The following is a 24,317-nucleotide window of genomic DNA, read 5'->3' as shown; positions in this document are numbered from 1 at the left end:
TCCCAAAGCTTACTGTCACCATCAGGTATTGGGGGCAGGATGAAATATGCTGATGTCCTGCCCCTCCCAGGAAGATTGCCTTCCAACTAGGAGTTAGGGGGAAAGAAGTTTCTTGACTTCACCAGTGTAGTGAAGTTTTTGTCTCACCGAGCTGGAGTGGGGAAGGAGACATTTCATTTTAATTCAGTTCACTGACCCTCATTGTTCTTAGTAGCTTTACTGTTTTTAACTGAGTTTTAGTAGATTTTCTTGAAAAAAAAAAGGGTCCCTATTTGCTGTATGCCCTAATGACCATTTCCAGAGACTTTAAATGGTTGGTTTTTTAAATATTTTCACCAGTTTCACTGAAGAGGGGTCTGCAGAGCTTCTCACGTTGTCATGCTGGATGTGGAACCAATTAGGATTACATTTTATTTTTATTTTATTATTATTTTAAAATTTATTTATTTTATTTATTTATTTTTGGCTGCATGGGGTCTTCATTGCTGTGTGCGGACTTTCTCTAGTTGCAGTGAGCAGGGGCTATTCTTCATTGTGGTGCGTGGGCTTCTCATTGTGGTGGCTTCTCTTGTTGTGGAGCACGGGCTCTAGGTGCACAGTCTTCAGTAGTTGTGGCTCACAGGCTCTAGAGTGCAGGTTCAGTAGTTGTGGCACATGGGCTTAGTTGCTCCACGGCATGTGGGATCTTCCCGGACCAGGGCTCGAACCTGTGTCCCCTGTATTGGCAAGCGGATTCTTAACCACTGTGCCACCAGGGAAGCCCCAGGATTACATTTTAGGTTTAGTTGTTATGTCTCCTTTAATCTGGAACAGTTACTGAGTCTGTTTTTCATGACCTTGACGTTTTTGAAGAGTATAGGCCATGTGTTTTATAAAATGCCCCTCAGATTGGGTGTGTTTGATGTTTCCTCATGAATAGATCCAGATTATGCATTTTTGGTAGGAATACCACAAAGGTGATGTTGTGTCCTTCTCAGTTCATTGTATCAGGAAGTGCATGACATCTGTTTAACATATTATTAAATGTTATTTCAATTTCAGGCATTTCTTTCAACAGACATACTTTGAGTATCAAATAGTCCGTTTTTTTTTATTACTAGTCAGTTTGAATTTTATGTTAATTGGTTGTATTATTTTTTAAATGCCTTTACTGAGTTATCTATGGGATTGATTTTGTTTTATCAATTCTAATATTGTTTTTTTCCCCTTTAATTAATTTATTTTCTCCATTTCATGTGTGTGATATGAAATGGAATGTCTAGGTTTCTAATAAGGATAACAGGTGTTTGGTGGCTTTTTTTTAAATTACTTTTTATTAGAGTATAGTTACTTTACAATCTAATATTCTAATATTGCTGTGTTTTATTGATTTTAAGAGCTCTTTATACATTAATGGTATTAATTCTTTGGCATGTAGCAAATATTTTCCTTAGTTTATTGTTTGCTCTTTAATTTCTTATGACTATTTTTTGGTATGTTGACATTTAAAATTTTTATGTAAACAGAACTATTAGTATTGTCCCATAAGGTTTCTGCTCTTGGTATCATGCTTAGAATAGCCCTTTTAAGGTTACAGAAATATTTTTTTCTACTATATACTGATTTTTTTTTTTTTTTATGTTTCCCAAATAGGTACGTTTGCGGGAGCACATGGGTGAAAAGTATGTGACTTACAATGTGAAAGCTCACCAGTTAAAATTTTTTGAAGATAATGTAAAATTTTGAGAATTTACCTAATCTGCTGCCAGAATGAAACTATTTTCAAACGTTTTTGGCTTAAACAAAAACAAACAAACCTATAATAATGACTGGAGTCCATTCACCATCCTTATATTTTGTTGGGCCTTTTTTTACTAGAAAAAAATTGGACAGAGTAATATGAAGCAAGCTTATTACAAAAGAAAAAAACCTTTGGCTATCTTATTCTCTTTATGAGGGAAAATCTGTTGTATGACGTTTATTTGGTTACTGTTTACTGAGCCTTAAACCAACTTGATATCTAGAACTATTTTTTTTAAGGTACTTATTAGCTTGAATACAGGGATATAACATACTGGATTGGAAGTTTTATATTATACTAGAGTGACGAAAGCAATAGGAGAAATAAATGACATATATCTAGTGACACTACTTTTTACTGTTAATAACCTTAAGTAGAAGTTGATAAATTATTTTTTTTATTATTCTGGGAGTAGATTTAAAGATATGGCATTATATATAGTACTTGAGCATTGAATTCCTTTTTTTGCATATTGATGGATGTTTTAACATTTTATTTCCATTTAATATGGACCTCATTCAGGGTATACAAGAAATGAAACTAGGAGTTATTTTGGGCTAGTAAATCAATATGTTTTTACATACTGGATTTTTTTTTTTTCTTTTTAAGATTTATTTTTCCATCAGCGAAAACATTCCTTAAACGCTAATTCCTTTTCTAATTCAGCAGGTGTTAAGTAAAGTCCAGATCCTTTTAGTTATGTTGGACATATTTGTCTCCTGAAATTTGTCTTCTTATACATCAAGATATTGTCTTCCCATGTTTTAAATGTAGAATTGTATATCACATATTTTATTAGTTGTTTAATAAGGGGCAATACCCATCTAGCAAATAGTTTTTAAAAAATAAAAGTTTTGATTAGTAAATTTTAACTTCTGTATTTGAGGGACTCTAAACATGAATATGACTCCAGAAATATTTTCATTTTTTACAGTTAAAAATATGTCTTACCTTTTATGAAAATTATACACACACATAAAATAATAAAATGTTCTCTTTCTAGTCCACATAAAAGACTTTTATTTAGTTTTTACTATGTGCCAGGTGCTAGGCCTGGGTTCATGGCCTAATTTCTGAAATTTCTTTATTTTGAAGGGTTTTTAACAACTTAACTCTAAAAACATCTAGTCCTAGTGCTCAGCTGAGGACAAATTTTTGGCAAACCATCGGTCTTCCTGAGCTATTTACCATTTCTTGCATGTTTTATAAATCCACATCTTTCTGCAAAGTCATCAGTTCTACTAAAGTTTTCTAACTTACTGGTATAAAGTTATACATATTATTTTCTCAGAATAAAAAAAAAATCTCCATACCTTTTTTATTAACATTCTGTATATATACATATATATATATATACATATATTTTTTTTTTTTTTTTTTTTTTTTGCGGTACGCGGGCTTCTCACTGTTGGGGCTTCTCCCGTTGTGGAGCACAGGCTCTGGACGTGCAGGCTCAGCGGCCGTATCTCACGGGCCCAGCCGCTCCGCGGCATGTGGGATCTTCCCAGACCGGGGCACGAACCCGTGTCCCCTGCATCGGCAGGCGGACTCTCAACAACTGCGCCACCAGGGAAGCCCATTGGGGTGTCATTTTGAGAACATGAGATGACATGATTTTTAACCCTATTGGGAGCTCTTAACTTTATAATCACATTTATTATACTTATTGATATGCTTGTTCTTGTTTCTGCCATCTTTTATTTTTCTTCCCCTTTTTTAGAATCCTTTCCTGACTTTTGCTATATTAAGGTCTTTGCTCCCTTTTTTTTAAACTCATAGTTTGGAAGTCCTATATCCTGGTATTGAGAAACAGAATATTACCTGTAATAACCCTTCCACTCCCATCCCTCCCACAAGGCCTTTAGAACATTTTTCTCTTCGGCCCTCTGGAAAATTTTAAAGGAATTTACAGTTTTATGGTTTCCACTTTGAACCACCTTAGGTAAAGCCTGGATTAAATGTTTTCTGCTTGGCAATAGCCTTATTTTAGTGGTACCAAGATACTACTTTACCACAAATTTACATTTGTGGTAAATTTCACAGCTGTAAGATATCACATATGAATCATGCATTGAATAAGATGTTAAATGTATAAAGCAAAAGTTTTTTTATAGGTGCTTTTGCTGTTGTTAAAGAAAAAAAAAAGTATGTTAGGAACTTGTAGCTTCAGAAAAGAGAAATGGTTCTTACACTTTCAGAACCACAAACTTCTAACTTTGGCTTTTACTAGTAGTCATGCTGCAGAACAATAAACAAAAGACTCTTTAGACATTGAGTTGCACTGTGAGTTTTATTTGAAAACATTAAAACAGCCTGATGACTCATAATGAATTATAAAACTTTGATAGTTAAACTGTACTATCATTTATGAGGCTTTTATTCTTCATTATTTTGTAGACCTGAAACAAACTTTGCATACTTGTGTTTTCTGTTCTCCATTTCAGAGGAAGATTGTGAAGAGAAGGTCTAAAATATTTATAACTCAAAACCCAACATAAAAGTGAAATATAGAGAGAACAAAATCTGTACACAGCTGAGCATAGGTGTTTTTAGCTCACGTTTTGGATATGAAAACAATTTAGCTCATGTCACACGAAACAAAAGCAGGTGCAGTAGTAAAGCTCAATCATGAAAATCCCAATCAATTATTTTTAGCATGCCTCTTAATTTTTCTTTCCCCTGGTTTCTTGTCTTCTGCGCCTGAGTCTTGAACAGGTAACCACTTGAGGGGGTGCCGGCGATAAATGGGCCACGGAGGAAGTGTCAGCTGGGTCAGAACAGAGAAAATGCATCATTTACGGCCATTAAAAGTTTAAAAGAGCATTATGGATAATGCCTGGTTCCCAAATGACTCCTATGCTAAAGGTAAAAAAAAATGAAACTGACATTCCTATGAAAACTATGTGCCACCACCCAGACAAGATACTGTGAGAACAAGCCTCATTGTTTACACATGGCTTTAAGAGCTAAAAGAAAGGTGAGGAGGGAGCAGTATGAAGACCGTAAGGTCTTAAGGTCTAGTGTGACTTTAAGATTACTGCTTGGATCGCCTGCCAGAAGAAATGAGCTTTATGTAACTTAACCTTATCTGATGCTATTTGGCATTTACTTTTCCAGTGATAGCAAGGGAAGGACGAGGTAAACGATGGTGCCGGTTCTCACTACTAGGGCCAACCAAAACAACCCAATTCAGAAAACCTAAGTTGCCACCAACATCCAAGCACCCATAAATTTCTTACCAAACACGAAAAAGCAAATCCCGCCATAACTATATAGACAGTCCACCCGAACTGTTCAGCCACGTACCCGTAGATAAATCCAACTATCTAGAGACAAAGCAAGTATATTAAATACAGTCAAGCTGGGGTGGGGGTGGGGAGAGACGACTATGCAAAACCAATACTTACTGCAGAAAAAAGAATAATTCCCTGAAACATCTGTTCAGCTAGCTTCTGGCCCTTGTAATCCTAGAGGTGAAGGAGAGCAAAGCAGAAATTGGTTCCACCACTGGAGAGGTACATTCCTGCCCTGGCCTCACAGCTTTGGCACAGGGCGATCCCAATATATGGGACTTCCCCAAGAACTTAAGCAAGGAATGACATTCTGGGTTTCCCGGGGGAATTAAAGCAAACTCACGGAACCCGGGCTGGGGTATCCTCGCGGGGGAAGAGAGAAGGGGACCCAGGAGATTCATTTCGGGGAAGAAAGTAGCCATCCGGGGTAGGAACCGCGCTGCACCGGGTGGGTCTCGGACAAGGGTTGCGGAGCTGCCAGGCTCGCGAGCGGCGTGTAGGAATCTTGGGGCCGAGGCGGGCAGCGCCCTCACCATTTGCGTGGGCAGGGAACTCAGATACTCCAACATGACTGGCTCAGGAGGCGGGCGGCGGAGCGAAGGCGGCCGGGACTCAGGGACAGTAGGGGCCGGAGTCAGCTCCTGCGTACAGCTCTACTGTCCTGTCGAGCCGACGGTCGCGATGGCCGCGGCCCCGGAAGCGGATGTCTCCCACAAACCCGGTCGGCCCGAGGCCCCTCCCCGTGCCCTCGCTAGGCGACCCGCGCTTTCGGAGCTGGCTGTAGGCCGGCGCCCTCTCTGCAAGGGCCGAGATGCTGACGGTGGCGGCCAAGCCGAGGCATCACGCGCCCGTGAAGGGTTCGCCGTCAGTGCTGTTGGGTGCCGAGGGCCGCGGTCCAGGTCCGCCAAACTGTACTTGGCTGTGCCTTCGCGGCTTAACGGCGGCCTGCGCGCGCCCCGTCTCCATGGCGACGGACATTTCTCGGCGAGGACCCCAGCGGTGGGGCTGCCCGGCGGCGCCTGTTCTGCGCGACGGTCTTGCGGACCGAGCAGCTAACGGCGGGGGGCTGCGGGACTGCGCGGCGGCCGCGGAGCTAGCGGGCAGGCGGGCTCGGTCCGGAGTGCAGGGGACGCGGGCGGCCCGGCAGCGGGCTGGGCCCCGGGGCCTGCGGTGAGGACGCTGAGCTGGCGGGGCGGGCCGGGGCGTGGGCAGCGGCCCCTCCTCCTCGGGCTGCAGGTAAGGGAGGCCGTGGGGAGCGTCCGAGGGAAACGGCTGGCCTCGGGGCCGCGGGGTGGGGAGAACCCCTGGAGCGTCACCCATTGCGAAACACTCCTAAACGTTATTGACCCCCAGAATTTAGAGGGGAGTACCCCAGAACCCATCATCCAGAGAAAGGGAATGCCCTCGGAGAAGGACGGGTCCTGGCCCGTCTCTTCGCACGAGTTGGAGAGAGTTCCCACCCGGGGAGTCTCCAGTTTGTCCCTCCAGGCTGCTTGGCGGCTTCACTGGCGTCCTCACAGACTCAGGCCTCCCGAAAGAGGCCAGCAAAGGTTTCGCACTGCCTCTCAAGGCCGGCGTCTATCTCAGAAGCTTAGGCCCTGCCCCGTTACTCTGAGCAAGGTGGAAGACCCACGTTCCGGAGAGAAACTTCTGGGAAACCTGGGCCTGTGGGTCCCAACTGGCTGTCTGGCCTCTGTGCTGTGTTGCGCCTCAGGGTCACAGGCGGTGGGATTCTAGGCACTCCAGGGCAGGCGGTGTGCGGCTGCCGACCTCATGCAGTCAACAAACATTCCCGGCAGCTTTTTTTGTGCCATGAATTGGGCCAAGGACATGGCCGTGACCAACACCAGGTCCTTGCCTTCCTAGAGCCCGGAGTGTGTCAAGGGAGACAGCCACGTAACCCCACAAATATAAGCCGGATTTACTCTGGGGGAGCGAAGCCTGGGAGATGTGAGAGCTCAGGGGAGATGCAGCTGAATGTGAGGTTTGGGGGAGGCTCCCCTGACTCCTGAAAGCCAAGTAGGAGCTAGGCAGAGAAGAGGTAGAGAAAGTGGATGTATATCCTTAGTGCCTTTTCCACCTTTCAGTCTGGCAGAGACTAAACGGACTTTCCTTCGTATGCAGAAATAGATGAATCCCTCTGTGTTATCCCTCTTTAAATGCATTTCACAGGGTGGTAGTTGCTGCAGAGCCTTTATGGTATTTGAGCTATAAAGATAATCATGGGAAAAGGAGATTGCGTGTCAGGTTCAATTTCAGATCTCCATTGGAATCCATGTCTTGCCTTGTGTTTGAATTTGTTTTCATGATTATTATCAAAGATCGTGTTCCCTTTCAGAGCTGAGAACCAGCCTTGCTCCTGGATTAACAAGACCATTCAACAAATATCACATACCTATTACCATTTACCAGACATGGTTTTAGATGGCAAGGATACACGAATAAACACTTTTCACTGGGATCACTGTTTTCATAGAGCAGGGAAGACACAAAGAAACAAATCAAATAAATGAGATAATTTCATAATTGAAGAGAGGGAGCGGTGAACTTTCTTGATGGCCTCTGAGGGGATGGGTAAGAGGACAGAAAGATGACCTTGGTCTTTTGTGACCTCGACAAAGCCACTTTGAATGGAGAAGTAGGGCCAGAAGTCTGGTTGTAGTACGATAGAGGACAGAAAAATGACCTTGGTCTTTTGTGACCTCGACAAAGCCACTTTGAATGGAGAAGTAGGGCCAGAAGTCTGGTTGAAGTAGGATAGAGGACAAGAGAGAAAGTGGAGCTGGGAACTTTAAATCCTTTCAAGCTTTTAGAGTGAGAGTGAACAGAGAAACGGGTCTGTGGGTCTGCTGGGATATGGGAAGTGGTGTCTTTTTTATTTTTATTTTTTAATTAACTGGAAGATACCAGAGCATGATAATTAATGCTGCTAAGTGTGTGATCCAGCAGAGAGGGAAAGAGTTTGCTGATGCTGCGCCAAGGAAACAATTATAGGATAGGTTGCAGAGCATGAGTGGAATGGCCTTCCTTGGGAATATATAGCAGTAGAAAGAAAAGCAGAAAAGGCCACTGAGATGTGGGTACTATTGCAGGTAGCTAGCAAGTTAAAAACATAAAGTGTTCTTGCCCCGTAAGGTTTCTTCACCCATATTTCTGGGAATGCCTGCTATGTGTGTGTATTGTGAATGATTTGGGAATGTGAAGGTCTTGTAATTTATAGACAAAATGCTACTTTTCATAGTGAACAATTGAATATTACTGATCAAATTGTACACAGTTGTGTACTCTTGCAAAAATACAGCCAATATTGCACATCCGGGATGTACATACAGTTTTGTTTTGAGAATTCTTTCTAACCAGATCAGTGAATTCCATTACCAGGAATTGCACCAGGAAAGGAAATATGGATCAGACACACTCCATAATAATCGGCATTTTGCATGTAGATAACTGTGGAAGAGTTTTAGGAGTAGGTGGTTTCTGCCATGTGAATCTACTTAAGTACATCAAATACCTGCTGGGATTGTGTTTTTCTTCTGTCTAGCTAGCTACAATAGCACAAATACTTGTGCCTCTCAATTAACATACCACCTGTAAGTAATTGTTAGTGGACATTGTTGAGCTAAACCATTGGCCCTTATACCATTAACTAAATGAGATTTATTAAAGTGAGATAGTTTTCTCCAGTCTTGGTGGAAGTTGACTCCAAGCAGGCAGATGTTAGAACTCTGTCTGAGCAGCCCCCAGTCTGCCACCTTCTATAGGTAAGGCTCAGTCCTCAAGAGGAGATAGAGACACATGGCTCAGGGTATATAACGATTTGTAGTCTTTAGAGAGTAAGCTTGTTGGTATAATATACTTTACATATACTGTTCTAGAAAGAAATGAGAGTGAGCGAGAAAGAATGTGTGTATTTTAGATTGTTCTTTGGGAGTCTGAATTATGTTCTCCCAAATTTGTAATCTGGCCTGTGATCCCAGTTTTTAAACAGCACTTCAATATATTTCTCTTCTTTTCAAAGGCCTTGAGAAATCAAGTGCCTGATAGGCACGCACTTCATTTAAGATGAAATTAATTCAAACTAACTTTGATTTTAGAAATATGCTATATTTGAAAGTGCTTTGTAAAATTAATAGCCTTTATGTAAATGTTAGGTACTCCCATGGGGGAAGATGAAGTAGAAAGGGGTAAAGTTCTCAAATGTAGGATCACAATATCCAGGTTGTATAAAATGTTTTTAATGAAACATTACCCAGAGATTGTTGTAGAAACCTAATTGTTTAATTTAGCCCCACTTACAGTCTTGTTTCCATTGAATTGTTTTGAAAAAGTGAAGGCTTCAGATGAGCTGGGGAGCACAAACCACCGGCGGAGTGACAGTATTAGACACCACTTTCATAAGAGATGGGTAGTTAACCAACAGATAGGAAGCCCCAGAAGAAGCTAATTTTTTCTTTTAGCAGATTTTTAATTTTTGAGACTAGAGCTCTAAACTTTTGATAGCAAGATTGGATTTTGTGAATTTTTGTAATTCTGTTTCCCTGCTATAGGTTTTTTTTTTTTATAAGTTTATTTATTTTTGGCTGCGTTCGGTCTTTGTTGCTGCGCGCGGGCTTTCTCTAGTTGCCACGAGTGGGGGTTACTCTTTGTTGCAGCGTGCGGGCTTCTCATTGCGGTGGCTTCTCTTGTCGAGGAGCACGGGCTCTAGGTGTGCAGTCTTCAGTAGTTTTGGCTCGCGGGCTCTAGTGCGCAGGCTCAGTAGTTGCGGCGCACGGGCTTAGTTGCTCAGCGGCATGTGGGATCTTCCTGGACCAGGGCTCGAACCCGTGTCCCCTGCATTGGCAGGCAGATTCTTAACCACTGCGCCACCAGGGAAGTCCCTCTGCTATAGTTTTAAATGAATTTGGGAACTGTTCTTTTTTCTCTTTTCTTTAATTCCAGTTAAAGATGAATGGAATACATCTTGGAGCAGGGATGTTTGTACCAACGAGGCTGACCTTGGTTTACTGGATCATAGACAACTGAAGTCCATGTCTAATTAGGAATTTTAAGTAGAAATTCATTCAGAAAACATTTCCATAGTGGTTAGACTCCAAGTATTCCTCCTGGTAGAACTTCTTTTGCTTTTCATCTAGTGGCATATGGTATACAAGGCTATAAGTTACTGGAAGTATTTTATTATTATGACTACCATAAAAAATTCAGATCCCAAATTGGGTCCTTGGAAACTGTTAATTCAAAACGAGTTTCTTGCAGAAAATACCGTATGCATTTCTTGTTTCTACCTGAATAAAAGTGTGTAGGTGGGACTTCTCTGGTGGCACAGTGGTTAAGAATCCGCCTGCCAATTCAGGGGACCCAGTTCGAGCCCTGGTCCAGGAAGAATCCCCATGCTGCAGAGCAACTAAGCCTGTGCACCGAAACTACCGAGCCTGCGCTCTAAGGCCCACGTGCCTAGAGCCCATGCTCTACAACAAGACAAGCCACTGCAATGAGAAGCCTGCGCAGCGCAACGAAGAGTAGCCTGGCTCACCACAGCTAGAGAAAGCCCGCACGCAGCCAGAAAAAAAAACAAAAAGCATGTAGGCATTTTGATGGCCATTCTAATGTACCTACTGACTTTGGGGGCTTGTTTTTGTTTTGTAGGGTTAATAACTAATATTTATATAAGACAGAAGAAAAAGATGTCATTCCGTAAAGGTATGTCCTTTCTACAGTTCTATTGTTTTATACCAGGTCAAAAGGTGAAGAGATGTAACATGGGCATTCTCCTCTGTTTCAGTAAACATTATCATCCTGGTCCTGGCTGTTGCTCTCTTCTTACTGGTTTTGCACCATAACTTCCTCGGCCTGAGCAGTTTGCTGAGGAACGAGGTTTCAGGTATGGGAACCCTGACTAATGCCTTGGCATGTGTTGAGGACCTGGAATTCCCTGCGTCCCACATTCTGAGTTACATCACTAGATTCAAAGAAAAGGCGGCTTTTTTCTTGGCCTTATAGAAGTACTAAAGACTTTCAGAAAGGCAGGTGGCACTCATTGTGCTCTTGCAGCCTGTCCCCTTCTCCTTGCCGGGCAGTTGTTTGCTGAGGGTTTGATCTCACAGAAGATTCCTTTTTACCAAATCAGAGGCCTTGGAGAAAGGAGCCACTGTGGGCTGTTATCTACAGACATTTCAGTAGGGCAGGGCTTCAGAATGTGGGGACAGGTGAGTGTTGCTGGTGTTTGATGCCTCCTCTGTTCACTAGAGTGTCAGTCTGGTTACTTTCCTTTACCTGTTACTCTGCTTTAACACATGAAACCATATCAGCAGGTCTTTAGTAGTAAAACAAAACCACAAAGCCTTGTCACCTGATTTAAAAGACCACTATTGTATAATTCCGCTGCCAGTTATTTTAGATTAGTTGTTCATACTGCTCTGCCTTGGTATTGAGGGATGTTTGAGGCTTCAGAGTGTTTGTCAAAAATCATTTTTGGATTGTCGCCCACTGTACTTGACCAGAGCAGGAAAAGACTAATAGCTTTTCCTTAACTTTCACTGAGTGCTCTGATAGCATGTTTTTATAATAGTGTATATATGTGTGTGTATTTTTATATATACATACATATTTACATAAAGTAATGCATGCTTCTGGTGGGAACATATATAAAAAAGAAAACAGCATTCAAGCTCCATGAGGACAGTTGTGTCTGGTACATAGGAGGTGCTTCTAAATATTCATTGAATAAATGATTTCACTGCCTAGAGATAATTATTAAAATTTTGTGTTAGTACCTTCCAGGTTTTTTTCTCTGTATTTTTTTCTATACAGTTGAGATTATACTATATATAAACTACACATGACATGGTTTTTCACATAATTATATCCCAAGTACGTCACCATGACAAAACTCTTCATATGTAAATTTAATGTCACATAGTTTACTTTTTGCCATAGGAAAAAGTCTTTTGGTACAATGACTTTCAGATTTTTTTGATGGCAACCCCACAATAATGAATGTGTTACATACAGCAGACACATACATGTATTTATTGTCTATCTGCCCTACACAATGGTAAAGACTTGACCATCTTATTCATGGCTGTAACCCTGGTGCCTAGATATTGCTTGGCACATAGTAGGCATTCAGTGTTCAATGCATGATGAATGAGTAAATGAACAAACATTATAAAAAGCAAGGTTTACAAAACAATACTAGCATTTCCTGTATGTGATGCATTCTGATATTTTCTAAGTCACTGTTCTATTCCAATTCAGGAACTGTTTTCCTACTCATGTTCTGATTGCGATCCACTTATACTGATTTCATGCCTACTTGTGGGATACAATTCACAGTTTGAAAAACAACTGTTTTTTAGTCTGTTTCTAGGTTTTTCACAATTGTAAATAAAATTGTGACTTTTGGTTACCTCTCAGATGTCCTTAAGAGACACAAGGGGAATTATTGGGTCAAAGGCCATGTACCTGTTGAAGGCTCTTGATACAAATTGCCCAAATAAGGTCTAAAAAGATTGTTATATTCCTACCAGTAATGTATCAGAATTGTCTGCCTGTTTTTTTAAAAATGCTTTTCCAAAGGCCTGGTTACATACAGGAAAACACAATTTCTGGGCTATATGCTTCACATTACAATGAGGCAGAATGAGGTGTATCATAATTCTCAGCTTACCTCTTTTCATGCCTTGCGCTCTGTATCAAAAGCTCTTGAGATTGTGTTTGTATCACAGTACCTTCTTTGTGTTCTTTGCAGATTCAGGAATTGTGGGGCTTCAGCCTGTAGACTTTGTCCCAAATGCTCCCCAACATGCGGTAGATGGGAGACAAGAGGAGATTCCTGTGGTCATTGCTGCATCTGAAGATAGGCTTGGGGGGGCCATTGCAGCCATAAACAGTATTCAGCACAACACTCGCTCCAATGTGATTTTCTACATTGTTACACTCAACGGTACAGGAGACCATCTCCGGTGAGTTCCGCTTCCCTGATGATTCTGCTTCTAGGGGATGCTCTAAGAGCAGGCCAGCTGCCAATCCAGTAATATGTTTTTCAATGTTTACATTTTTCCTATACAATTATACCACATGTAAACTGCACATTGTTCTTCCATGTGATTGTACCATAAACATGTCTCCATGATAGCAAAAACATGTAAGAAAACTGTGCCAAGATGTAAATCAACTGCGTTACCATGCATAGTTAAGTGGATTTTTTTTTTGGTAATAAGACTTTCTCAATGAAGGAAGTAAGGTGTTGATTTACATTCTCTTACGAGTTCCTTATTTCAAGAACATGCTCTTGAGTAGTTCTGGTCTAGAGTGGGAAGGGACATGGGAGCAATGGCAAGGTAGTATGGTGAAGTGAGCATAGACACTGATCCAAATTTTAGCCCATAGTGGGGAACATTACCTAACTCTTTGGAACCCATTTACTCATCTGTAAGTACGGGGTATAAATATCCAGATTAGAGGATTGTTGTGTCAAGTAAATGAAAAAATATATGAAAACACCTACGACATAATAATCGCTCAGCAAATGATCCTTACTATTGTAACCTGTGATTAATAGAAACTCAATCTGATGGATAGTCTTAAGTGTTTTGAAAGATGCTTTGAATTAAGATTTACAAAGTTTATTCCAAGAAACATTTTATCTAACAGGTTAATAGTGGTCAAAGTTCTAAAACATATCTGTCCTTGTGCCTTTCTCCATGGTTGTTCATCAAAGTTGTTAAGAATTATTTTTCCGTATTTTAAAAACTCAAGAAATCATCTAAAATAATGTAGAAAGAAATATTGCATTAAAATAGACTATAGAAATAACATTATATCCACAAAACGCTGATGTGAAATGGGCCTAGGAAAAATGTGCAACACCTCTTTAGGGAATACTGACGTTTCTTACAGGCAGTACCTTAGACTCAGGTAGAAATCACTCAGCCAACACAGTGAATTAATGAGTGTAGATTAACAGACTGATTTACCAGCTTTGTTGATAACTTAGCTTTCACTACCATCATATTTTGACTCATTTTCTTCACTGATGTATTTGGAGGGACAAATGTTAAATGATCCATGTGGTGAAAGGATCTTCTCAATTCCATAATGAATTTTTTTTACAGCAGTTTTAGTGTCAGAAGAGTGATCAAAAGTATGAGCCTTTGGGTGCACTATCACCATGGAATCTTGGTTCAGGAAGGGTCTTTAGTGGGTAAATTCACTGCAGATGAGGAAACCAATGCTCAGAGGTGAAGGGGCTTGAAGACACCTATTTTGTCCTCAGGATTTCTCTTGCATTATGGTCTTATTGGAAAGCAGAGATATGGCTGTGGTTTGGGACATGATTACTTAAAACTGATATTTAGTGGTTTATTTTCATCAGGTCCTGGCTCAGCAGCAGTACCCTGAAAAGCATTAGGTACAAAATTGTGAATTTTGACACTAAACTTTTGGAAGGGAAAGTAAAGGAGGATCCTGACCAGGGGGATTCCATGAAACCAGTGAGTTCCATGCATCCTTGTTTGTACTTGGTAGTATTATGAAATGATTGGAATACCTGGGTAACTGTGGGTACAGTACTAGTACTTCCCTGGGGACCAAACCTGGAAGTTCAGAGACCTTTGGCTGTCTTCTCCTGCATGGATACTGAGAGCATTCTGGGAGTTTCTAATAAACAAAAGCACAGCCACTGACAAATCTTGTGCCAATGCCTCTTTCCTTTTCCAGTTAACCTTTGCAAGGTTCTACTTGCCAATTCTGGTCCCCAGCGCAAAGAAGGCCATATATATGGACGATGATGTAATTGTGCAAGGTACTAAAGAATGTCACCATCAGTGCTGCTCTCTGTCCAGCGTGGGCGATAGTGGTTGTCTTATTTATGATATCCTATAAAAGGCCATCCTAAGTGGGAGGAATAGGGAATCTTGGGGCAACTTCCAGTGTAAATCTTAAACCTTATCTGTTTCAGGTGATATTCTTGCCCTGTACAATACACCACTGAAGCCAGGACATGCAGCTGCATTTTCAGAAGATTGTGATTCATCCTCTACTAAAGTTGTCATCCGTGGAGCAGGGAACCAGGTAAATTACTTATTAGACCTTGTAAACAGACACTCCACTCCCTATAATTCATGTCAATGGGGAGAGGCAGCAAAATCAGGGAATTCTAAATCTTTAGCTACATTTTATTCACCAATTATTTCATCCCAAAACTCAAGGCTGCTTTCCTAGATTGGTTCACGGATTAGACACCCTAATTCTCCTTGAACATCTGGCTTAATGTTTAGGTTCCTGTTGTCTAACTTGCAATCCCAAGTGTCACTTTTATTTGCTTTATGTAGAGCCCTTTGTTAATAATCTGAGAAGTCATAAGTAAGCAGAACAGTTATCAAATTACTGTTTGAAGCATTAAACATACTATATATCCCAATTGTGTTTTTAGTACAATTACATTGGATATCTTGACTATAAAAAGGAAAGAATTCGTAAGCTTTCCATGAAAGCCAGCACCTGCTCATTTAACCCTGGAGTTTTTGTTGCAAACTTGACAGAATGGAAAAGACAGAATATAACTAGCCAGCTGGAAAAATGGATGCAACTCAATGTAGAGTAAGTATGTAACTGGCCTAGCTGTGAAAACTCTTTGTTATTTCAACCCTGGTGGTCTTCACTAACAGGAATTAGGATTCTTTACTAACAGCTTTCATTTGTTATCTGTCCCACCAAGAGAAGGGCTGTACAGTAGAACACTGGCTGGCAGCATCACAACACCACCTCTGCTGATCGTATTTTATCAACAGCACTCCACCATCGACCCTATGTGGAATGTTCGCCACCTTGGTAAGTAGATAATTAACCAAGGGCCTAAGCTAATAAAGTGTCTAAAGGACCACCCTCAGGGATGGAATATATTGTTTCCCTTAAGTTTCCTGCAGTCTTGTGTCTGATTAGTACAGTCATTTGGCTCTTTTTTCCTAAATGTAAGGTTCCAGTGCTGGAAAACGATATTCACCCCAGTTTGTTAAGGCTGCCAAGCTACTCCACTGGAATGGGCACTTTAAGCCATGGGGAAGAACTGCTTCATATACTGATGTCTGGGAAAAATGGTATATTCCGGACCCAACAGGCAAATTCAGCCTAATCCGAAGACATGTGGAGATCTCAAATATAAAGTAAATAAATATGCTATAAGCATTTCTCAGGAAATCCTGGAAGACAGTATGTGTGGGAAGTAACACTTGCTAGGCTTCAATGCCTGTTTGCAGCAACAAAGGGACAAGGGACATTTCAGCTGGGTAAAGAGGACAAACTGCCCCATCTGGCAGTCAGCTTCCCAGACAGACTATAAATATGCCTCCATCTGCCTTACCAAGAGTTTGCTTACTGACAGTGCTGAACGACCAGAGGTGAATGTACTTAGATACGGCTGGTACAGCTAGTTCAACACTGCTGCTTGGTTTTAATTTTGTGACCTGTGGCCGAATCTGTAAATAAAGTAAAAGTACATGTTTCAATAAGGTATGTTTTAACTTTACTTCTATCCACTCACTGTTTAAGAGATATCTTTTTATAGAATTTAGACACTTTCTAAAGTTGCCTGATTTTTTAAAATGAATATATCATTATATACACATTCACAAAATTTACACAGCTTATGTCATACTGTAACAAACTGGTACATCACACGCAGAGAACAGCTTAGCAGTCTGCTCACAATGTTAAAAACCAACAACAAAACACCATTATATAAGGACAAAGTTCTATTATACATAATCTGTACTGAAATCATAAGCATCATCTTCCTCTTCAGTCATTTTATCCAAGATGAAAGATGGTGCAGACTGCTTATCTATATTGGAAAGAAAAAGGAGGTGTTTAAAAACAAAAATAAAAGCTACTGTACTGCTTTGTTAGAAGATCCCTCCACCCAACTCACCTGATTGACAGTCCTCAGGCAGTGCCTCGCAGGCCTCTTCTTCAGGGGACATGTCTGAGCTCTTTTCCTGTGGGACAGAGAAACAGTGTTAGTAAGCCCTTGTGTGCTCATTAATCCAATTTAATTACATACCCAGAAAACGTCTCTGGAGTTACACATTAATGGATGCACAAAATCAAGACTAATGATTGCAAGCCTTAAACTTCTAAATTGTACGAGGCTTTTTAAAGTCATGAAATATTTAATTTCTATTTCTTCCTTCAGCCCCTTCCCCTCTGTTGTACATTGTAATGCTAGAAAACTTACTTCAGCTTAAACAACTCACGCACAACATACTTACATCACCTTCTTCGTCAACACATTCCTGGTCAGTGTTGACATCTTCATAGTCCCCCCCCGCCTCCTGCTTCCATTCTTTCTGTTTCGGCAATTCTTCAGGTATGTCCTTTTCCTCTATCACTCCATTTGTCAGACCCGATGACTGGAAAAGGATGCTACTGGCTAAACGAGGGCCCCTGATGGCTAGAAAAGGTAAACAGCCCGTGTAAACAGATGAGACCTTTATTGGCCTGTCAGCTTATGAAGACAGTATTTAAACACAAGCCGTGCTTACCTTGTATGCTGTGTGCATTGTTCTTTTCCAGTTCTTCCAGATTAAAGCCCCATTTCATGTCTGTCACAATGCTCTCATTAAAATGTGGAGGAGTCCAGGATGTAGGGGGATGGCAAAAGTAACCTAAGGAGGCACTGGTATTAAAAATAAAGTGTGTCAAAAATCAGTTCCTTTATTCTATGTGGCCATCAAAAAGCCAACAGAAAGAAGCCTTACCCTGTCCACTCAGACCACAGCAGTTTGGCAGCACCTTCTACATTTGGGCTTCCACCTTTTTGGTGCAGTCCTCTTCTCTGAGCAAGTGAAGTAAAAAATTCCAGAGAATTCTTAAAGTCTGGGACAGTAAATTTCAGTACTACCTTATTAAAAAAAGAAAAACAAACTGTCATCTATCTGATATAGTACAGATGTTAAAAAAAAAATGCTTATAATGAAAGACAAGATGGAGCTCAAGGGAAGGGGATTCTTTTTACCTGTCGAGCATCAGCATGGGACAGAATGGCGCTAGCAGCCTCCATTGGTTTTACTACCTCAATACTTGCTGGACTTCTCAGAGCGAGTGCAATAGCAGAGTTAAGTGGAGACACGATGAAACTTGGACTATCTATGATTGTGATTTGTTTGTCCAAGGGGACAACCTGCATGTACCTGAGACAAGAAAGATGGTAACTGACGGGCACTGATTTTCCTGAAGGTCAAGAGACACAACGAAGCTCAGGGTTGGATTGAACAAACTCAGCACAGTCTGTCAGATCCATTTTATCATCATTTGCTTCATGTTTATCTAAAACCGTAACAGCACACCCTCCTCTTCTAAAGACAAAACACTACGTGTTATAGCTTACATACATATTGACCTAAACACATGCTGTGTCCTCTGTAGTATCTCCCCCCTCTTCTACCTGGCAGACTTCTATTCATTTCAAGTTCAGGTTCAAACATCACTTCCTCTAAGGCAGCTTTTCCTTCTATGAATCTATTTGCTTGTCTTTCAAACTAGATTGTGGGCAGCTATTCTAATCAATTCTTCCCAAGCCTAACACTGGCTTAACCCTGTTCCTTTCACTAAATAGAAAGTTGAGTAAATAGAAATAGAAAACTGTCTCCCTTAAAATAAACAAAATCATACTTACCTATAATGAAATATTGCAATTATGGAACTCAATTTACCTTGTAAGTCCCATGGATACACCAACATTGCATATCCGTTCTTGTTTTAAGCTATTGATGATGCTGCTTTTCCCCACATTTGGGAAACCTACAAATGGGAAATCCACAGATACAAAAGGCATTATGTGCTGGTAATTATAAAATCTCCACTCCCTTATTTTATGCTTGCCTGTTTAGAGCAAGACCAGAGTTGGATCTAAGCATCTTCACTTCAACACTAAAACTACTCTTAGCATCTTCATTTCTTGCACAGGTAATGAAAGAGCAGGAAACGATTATTAATTCAAATAAACCAGAGCTCTTAGAAGCTAACATTACCTATAGTGCCGAGTTGCACTTACTGAGATAAGACATAAAATATGTTGAACTGAAACTCACCAATTACCCCAACGTGAATGGCTTTGCCATAAGTCTCCTGAAGACCTTCAAGAAGCTTCCAAAGGCCTTCTTTTCCAACACAGACTTCACTTTTGAATGGAGCAGATTTCTTCTTTACCTTCACAAGTTAAAATTCTAAATAATTAGTTTAACTACTTCTGACAATCCACCAGACAAAACCCAAGCCATCTGGCTCCAGAGCCCATCTATTAAAATCACCACATTCCATTGCCTTTCAGATTATCTCTGGATGAAATCAGAGTTGGATCTTAAAAGTTATCATTTTTTAATCAAGATTTTGTACACTCATCATATTTCACCCATCTGAAAGATGAAAGAACCACATTTCCCACCACTAAATTAAGGGTACCTTGATTCTCTTCCCTTTGTCCTTCAGATTTGTTGAGGCTTTGAACACCACTGTTGGCAATTCCTTTGTCAAATAACTTAGCCAGTTCTCCAAATTCTCCTTTGGTACCAAATCTGATAGGGATTAGGAATAAAACACTGTTCCAATTTGGTCATTTTGTTAAGATAAATTTGCAAAGTCTAGTAAACTATGGATTTCATTCAGGTTTGCCTTTTCCCAGTTTTTTCAAAAGTATCTGAACTAGAAGATGGGGAGGAGGTCAGCTGCCTACCATGCTTCTGGTTAACAGAGTTCAGTATGTACACCTCTGTATTTCTTTAATTCCCCTCTGCATTGCTCATCCTTTCAGGATTAAGTCATCCTCTAGAATATTACCATACTAACCTTAGGGCTATGTTTCCAGAATTTACTATCAGGTAGGAGCCATGTTTACTGACCCCAACTGTAATTTTAGATCCCATCCTTACTTTCTGTTTCACAGGTTTCTGTTTCTGGGTGTTTCTGTCCCTGCTGCTCAAACCCAGATACATAATCATGTCTCATCTAAATAGTGCCACATGTCGACATTGCGCAGGTGTGAAGAATGTGGCACTCTGTCATCATTTCCTACGTGAAATATACTACACAGTAAGCTGAGCATAAAAGCTTACACTGTTAAATAAGACAAGGTGGTTAAGTACTGAATAGCGAAAGAACAGTACAAACCAGTTAATTCGCTTCTAGAAAACATCTCCAGGACCTCCCTGGTGGTGCAGTGGTTAAGAATCCGCCTGCCAATGCAGGGGACACGGGTTTGAGCCCTGGTCTGGGAAGATCCCACGTGCCACAGAGCAACTGAGCTCGTGCACCACAACTACTAAGCCCACGTGCCACAACTACTAAAGCCCACATGCCTAGAGCCCGTGCTCCACAACAAGAGAAGCCTGCACACTGCAATGAAGAGCAGCCCCTGCTCGCCGCAACTAGAGAAAGCCCACACACAGCAAAGAAGACCCAACATAACAATAAATAAATGAATAAATAAGTAAATAAAGTATAATATAGTAATTAAGGGGAAAAAAAAATTTCCACCCCACTGCCCAGCACTGTCTTTGGCAACAAGAGCTCATGCATATGCATTGGTTTTGTTGAGGTCAGAGTTGGATCTTATCAGTCTTCAGAGACAATCAAGACTGTTCAGATGTTTTCCTCATACCTCACTAGTGTATATGGAACATAAAGAGCAATGTTTTCGCCTACCTGATTTATTTAATACAAGTACCAGCTTTTTCTGTCCACCCTTGACAATGGCTTCTTCTACCTGGGGACACCGGCAACCAAGAGGATCTCTGGCATCCAACACCTCCAGCACAACATCTGAGGCTTCAATCACCTGTCAAAGCAGAAGCTATCAGAACACCATCCCTTGCTCTGGCACCACCCTCCACATAAGTACACTGGCATTGTCTACTTTGCAACAGGGTGAGCTCAGAGTTGAATCTCTTAAAATTTTTTTAAATTTATTCTTTTTTTTGGCTGCATTGGGTCTTCGTTGCTGCACGTGGGCTTTCTCTAGTTGCAGTGAGCAGGGGCTAATCTTCATTGCAGTGCACGGGCTTCCCACCGCGGTGGCTTCTCTAGTTGCGGAGTGTGGGCTGTAGGCGCACGGGCTTCAGTAGTTGTGGCACACAGGCTCAGTATTTGTGGCTCACGGGCTTAGATGCTCCCTGGCATGTGGGATCTTCCAGGACCAGGGCTCAAACCTGTGTCCCCTGCATTGGCAGGCGATTCCTAACCACTGTGCCACCAGGGAAGCCCCAGAGTTGAATCTCTTATCTTCACTTTGGTGTGAATGATGTTCACATGTTTATTTCTTACATGACAGTAAGACATAAGTTTGTTCAGTGGCCTCTGATCAAAGTGGATTTCAAGAGTGGAAACATTCCCAACTATCTAAATGTATAATCTTCCCATTCTGAGTTATGTAGTTTGAAAGACCTTTGTGGCCCTACCAAGAGCTGCTGAGAAACACAGTCAGGGTCTATTCACAGGAGGGAGTGACCTTAGGAAAATAGGTGTAGGGGATGGCAGTGCTACACCAAGACATCCCCTTGACCTCCTTCACTTAGGTTTCAGCAAAGTACTTTAGAGATTCTTACTTTTGTACTGCTCCTCTAAAGTATTTCCTTCTATTTAAAAAGCCACTGTGTCATAATGTTATTTTATCACAAAATGCCACTTCTGTAAATCATGCTTATGGGGAACTGTTCCCATGCAAAAAAATTAAAACCATAACAATATTTCCTTCAGTGAAACATATCAGTAAGCCAACTTGCTGAAGAATTCTTCCTGCTCAAGAGAACTCTACTTCCACCTCTACAAGGTTGGTGTCAGGAGAGAAAGAAAAAAAAAAAATTCTAGTCTTTTAAACCTCATTACCACTTTTAGACACTAACCTAGACTATGATACCTTTTTAAGTTCCTGACAATACAGCCTCTTCGGATTCTGTTTGCTTGACTTGGCTTTCTTAGCTTTGCATTGCCCAAATTCCTAGGTGATAAAGACAAGGGGAAAGGACACAAAATTAGTAGGTCAGTAGATGTAACCTATTTCTCCATTTTTCATGACTGTAATCATTACCTCTTTCACAGGTTCCATGTTACATAGCTCAACAGCAGGGTCAGTTCCAAGTCTTCTTTTCTTGTCCTGTTCCTTCTGCCTGTCAAGTTTCTGCTGCTGTTTCAGTTCTTCAAGCTGTGTTCAAGCCACAAGAGAAATGGGAGAGCCAAAGTGACCTGATATTGTAACTTTACTTTGAAAAAAATACACACACCCACACATCACTTGTTGAACATTTTAGATGCATTTTACCTGCTGTTTCCTTAGCTCAGCTTCCCGAAGAAGAGCCTCCTTAAAAGGAGCACTGTTTGGAACTCCCGGGTCTTTCCTAGGCTTCTTTCGACCCCGTTTTTTAGCCTCTTTCCTCAATTTTCTATGGTGTTCTCGAACCTATCGTAATAAAATTTTATTAGTTAACAAAAATACTAAACAAAATTCATGTGACTAACCAATCTGGCTGCAGTTTACTTATATCTGTAAAATGACCTAGAAACATAGAACTTTAACTGTAACAATGCAGAGAACACATGCTTATGTATGAAACAGCAAGAAAAAGTCACCAGGAGATTCTTTTTGCAGCAATTGTTACCATATTGATCAAAATTTAGACTCTTATCACTGAATTATTTCTGATGCTTAAGAGCTTGTGTCATAGTCTATCCAACCTCCGTTTCTTGAGGTGAAATCATACTAATATTAATCCAGACCTCTTTGTGGAGAAGGGGTGGGGCAGAAATAAGTTTAGCATTATACTTGGTATAACTCTTTCAAGAACAAGACTTACCTTTTTTTGGATTTTATACCGCTTATGGCAGGTCATGCGTTTACTTGCTTTCTTTAACTCTGTAAAGCAACATATCACAAAAGGGTTAATTTATTTACTGTTTTCTTTTTAATTTATTTATTTTTGGCTGCGTTGGGTCCTCATTGCTGCGCATGGGCTTTCTCTAGTTGTGGTGACCGCGGGCTTCTCATTCTGGTGGCTGCTCTTGAGCCACCGGGGAAGCCCTATTTACAGTTTTTTAAAATCCACTTTATCCACAAATGATCAGTTTTAGTTTTTGATGACTGCGCTCTAGGGTCACATCTATGTTTGCGTTAAGTAATTAACTGGCTCTGAAACCTAATTTAAGAATCTTGTGGGGAAGTTCCCTGATGGCACAGTGGTTAAGAATCCGCCTGCCATTGCAGGGGACACGGGTTTGAGCCCTGGTCCGGGAAGATCCCACATGCCGCTGAGCAACTAAGCCCGTGCGCCACAACTGCTGAGCACGCGCTCTAGAGCCCGCGAGCCACAACTACTGAAGCCCGCATGCCTAGAGCCCGTGCTCCGCAACAAGAGAAGCCACCGCACCGCAATGAAGAGTAGCCCCCACTCGCCACAACTAGAGAAAGCCCGCGCGCAGCAACGAAGACCCAACGCAGCCAAAAATAAAAATAAATGAATTTTTAAAAATCTTGTGGGTGTGTGGTAAAGATAAAACACGGACCACTCAAGTCCCAAAGACGGATTCAACAGATCCGTTGTAGAGCCCAACTTCCCCGCTCCCACTCTTCCCAGATTATACTGGGATAGCACACAGAAGCGTATAAGATCCAAAAATAGAGCCACTTCTTATCAAATAGCACGAATCACAAAGGAGGAGCTAACAGTGGGGTCGAGAGGCGGCTCTCAGATCTCACCAGGGCCGGATCAAACGTGGCCGCACAAGGGAAAACGCTGCGCCTGAAACCTGGCTCAGACACTGACTGGGTCCTCACGAGACTCTGGCCCGAACTTCACCCTTGAGGCCCAGCCTTCTTTCTGCACCACAGGCCCGCGACTCACGTGGAGCCTTCCAACCCCCCAGTGCTAGGCGGGATCAGGGCTACGGCCTCCCCGCCGGCCCTCCATTCCCCAGAGACCAAGCCGCAGACGAGCGCCCTGGTGGGTCCGTCGACCATCAGACACAGAGGCCCCTCCAAGCCCGCCCCCTGACCACACTCACTCGGCCGCTTCATACTGTAAGTCGGAAGGGCTGCGCTCGCTGTTGCACCAGCGCTCACAGCCACAAACGCCTCCGCAGGCGCCACGTGCGAACAGAGACCACGGGCGAGCGTCACGCACTCACGCTGCCGCCGTAAAGCGCGCCGCGGCCTGCCCGCGTGCGCGCGCACGCAGTGTCGCGCGGAGCCAGGTTCGCTT

General features: G+C 41.7%; 4 protein-coding genes and 3 non-coding genes across 18 annotated transcripts in view; 2 read left to right on the top strand and 5 right to left on the bottom strand.

The window, feature by feature from the left end:
- NEK4 (NIMA related kinase 4) overlaps nt 1-4,548 on the top strand; it is a 47,801-nt gene extending 43,253 nt beyond the window's left edge. For 5 of the 8 annotated variants that reach the window (XR_010947049.1, XM_067754730.1, XM_067754728.1 and 2 more), the window contains one exon: nt 1,633-4,406. Coding sequence is in view for 4 of the 8 variants with exons in the window: in XM_067754728.1 (XP_067610829.1) it covers nt 1,633-1,725 (93 nt within the window). In the remaining 4 variants the exon portion in view is untranslated. Of the gene's footprint in view, nt 1-1,632 lie in introns of all 8 variants that reach the window. The other 3 variants (XR_010947051.1, XR_010947050.1, XR_010947048.1) reach the window with 1 other exon arrangement.
- On the bottom strand, nt 4,052-5,797 carry SPCS1 (signal peptidase complex subunit 1). Its single transcript, XM_067754746.1, has 4 exons — nt 5,607-5,797; nt 5,188-5,247; nt 5,020-5,106; nt 4,052-4,547 (listed from the first exon to the last, which is right to left on the bottom strand). Exons 1-4 carry the CDS (start codon nt 5,640-5,642, stop codon nt 4,422-4,424), a joined length of 309 nt encoding a protein of 102 aa, XP_067610847.1. The 5' UTR covers nt 5,643-5,797; the 3' UTR covers nt 4,052-4,421.
- GLT8D1 (glycosyltransferase 8 domain containing 1) lies at nt 4,506-16,583 on the top strand. 3 transcript variants are annotated; one of them, XM_067754742.1, is made up of 10 exons: nt 4,506-4,645; nt 10,720-10,773; nt 10,856-10,954; nt 12,824-13,037; nt 14,450-14,567; nt 14,794-14,878; nt 15,035-15,147; nt 15,509-15,675; nt 15,794-15,906; nt 16,052-16,583. In XM_067754742.1, the coding sequence occupies exons 1-10, from the start codon at nt 4,606-4,608 to the stop codon at nt 16,240-16,242; spliced, it is 1,194 nt and encodes a 397-aa protein (XP_067610843.1). In that variant the 5' UTR covers nt 4,506-4,605; the 3' UTR covers nt 16,243-16,583. The 3 variants fall into 3 exon arrangements, with proteins under 3 accessions (XP_067610843.1, XP_067610841.1, XP_067610844.1); XM_067754740.1 differs by lacking the exon at nt 4,506-4,645 and adding an exon at nt 5,834-5,972; XM_067754743.1 differs by lacking the exon at nt 4,506-4,645 and adding an exon at nt 6,106-6,309.
- GNL3 (G protein nucleolar 3) lies at nt 16,581-24,275 on the bottom strand. 3 transcript variants are annotated; one of them, XM_067754738.1, is made up of 15 exons: nt 24,121-24,275; nt 22,917-22,975; nt 22,385-22,522; nt 22,154-22,267; nt 21,983-22,063; nt 20,773-20,905; nt 19,534-19,646; nt 19,164-19,281; nt 18,786-18,873; nt 18,089-18,263; nt 17,832-17,974; nt 17,616-17,749; nt 17,339-17,524; nt 17,003-17,056; nt 16,581-16,915 (listed from the first exon to the last, which is right to left on the bottom strand). In XM_067754738.1, the coding sequence occupies exons 1-15, from the start codon at nt 24,131-24,133 to the stop codon at nt 16,830-16,832; spliced, it is 1,635 nt and encodes a 544-aa protein (XP_067610839.1). In that variant the 5' UTR covers nt 24,134-24,275; the 3' UTR covers nt 16,581-16,829. The 3 variants fall into 3 exon arrangements, with proteins under 3 accessions (XP_067610839.1, XP_067610838.1, XP_067610840.1); XM_067754737.1 differs by having other exon boundaries at nt 17,003-17,069; nt 17,343-17,524; XM_067754739.1 differs by lacking the exon at nt 24,121-24,275 and adding an exon at nt 23,816-23,969 and having other exon boundaries at nt 17,003-17,069; nt 17,343-17,524.
- Nucleotides 18,320-18,396, bottom strand: LOC137233189 (small nucleolar RNA SNORD69). Its single transcript, XR_010947355.1, has one exon. It is a non-coding gene; the product is annotated as a small nucleolar RNA SNORD69 (small nucleolar RNA).
- On the bottom strand, nt 19,408-19,489 carry LOC137233192 (small nucleolar RNA SNORD19B). Its single transcript, XR_010947357.1, has one exon. It is a non-coding gene; the product is annotated as a small nucleolar RNA SNORD19B (small nucleolar RNA).
- Nucleotides 20,654-20,731, bottom strand: LOC137233188 (small nucleolar RNA SNORD19). The gene has a single exon (XR_010947354.1). It is a non-coding gene; the product is annotated as a small nucleolar RNA SNORD19 (small nucleolar RNA).
- Nucleotides 24,276-24,317: the final 42 nt, after the last annotated feature.

Source organism: Pseudorca crassidens, chromosome 10 (genome assembly GCF_039906515.1).
Source record: "Pseudorca crassidens isolate mPseCra1 chromosome 10, mPseCra1.hap1, whole genome shotgun sequence".
In the NCBI taxonomy this organism is placed as follows: domain Eukaryota; kingdom Metazoa; phylum Chordata; class Mammalia; order Artiodactyla; family Delphinidae; genus Pseudorca; species Pseudorca crassidens.
Note: the sequence above shows the minus strand (reverse complement) of the source record. Positions and strands in the feature narration are given on the sequence as shown.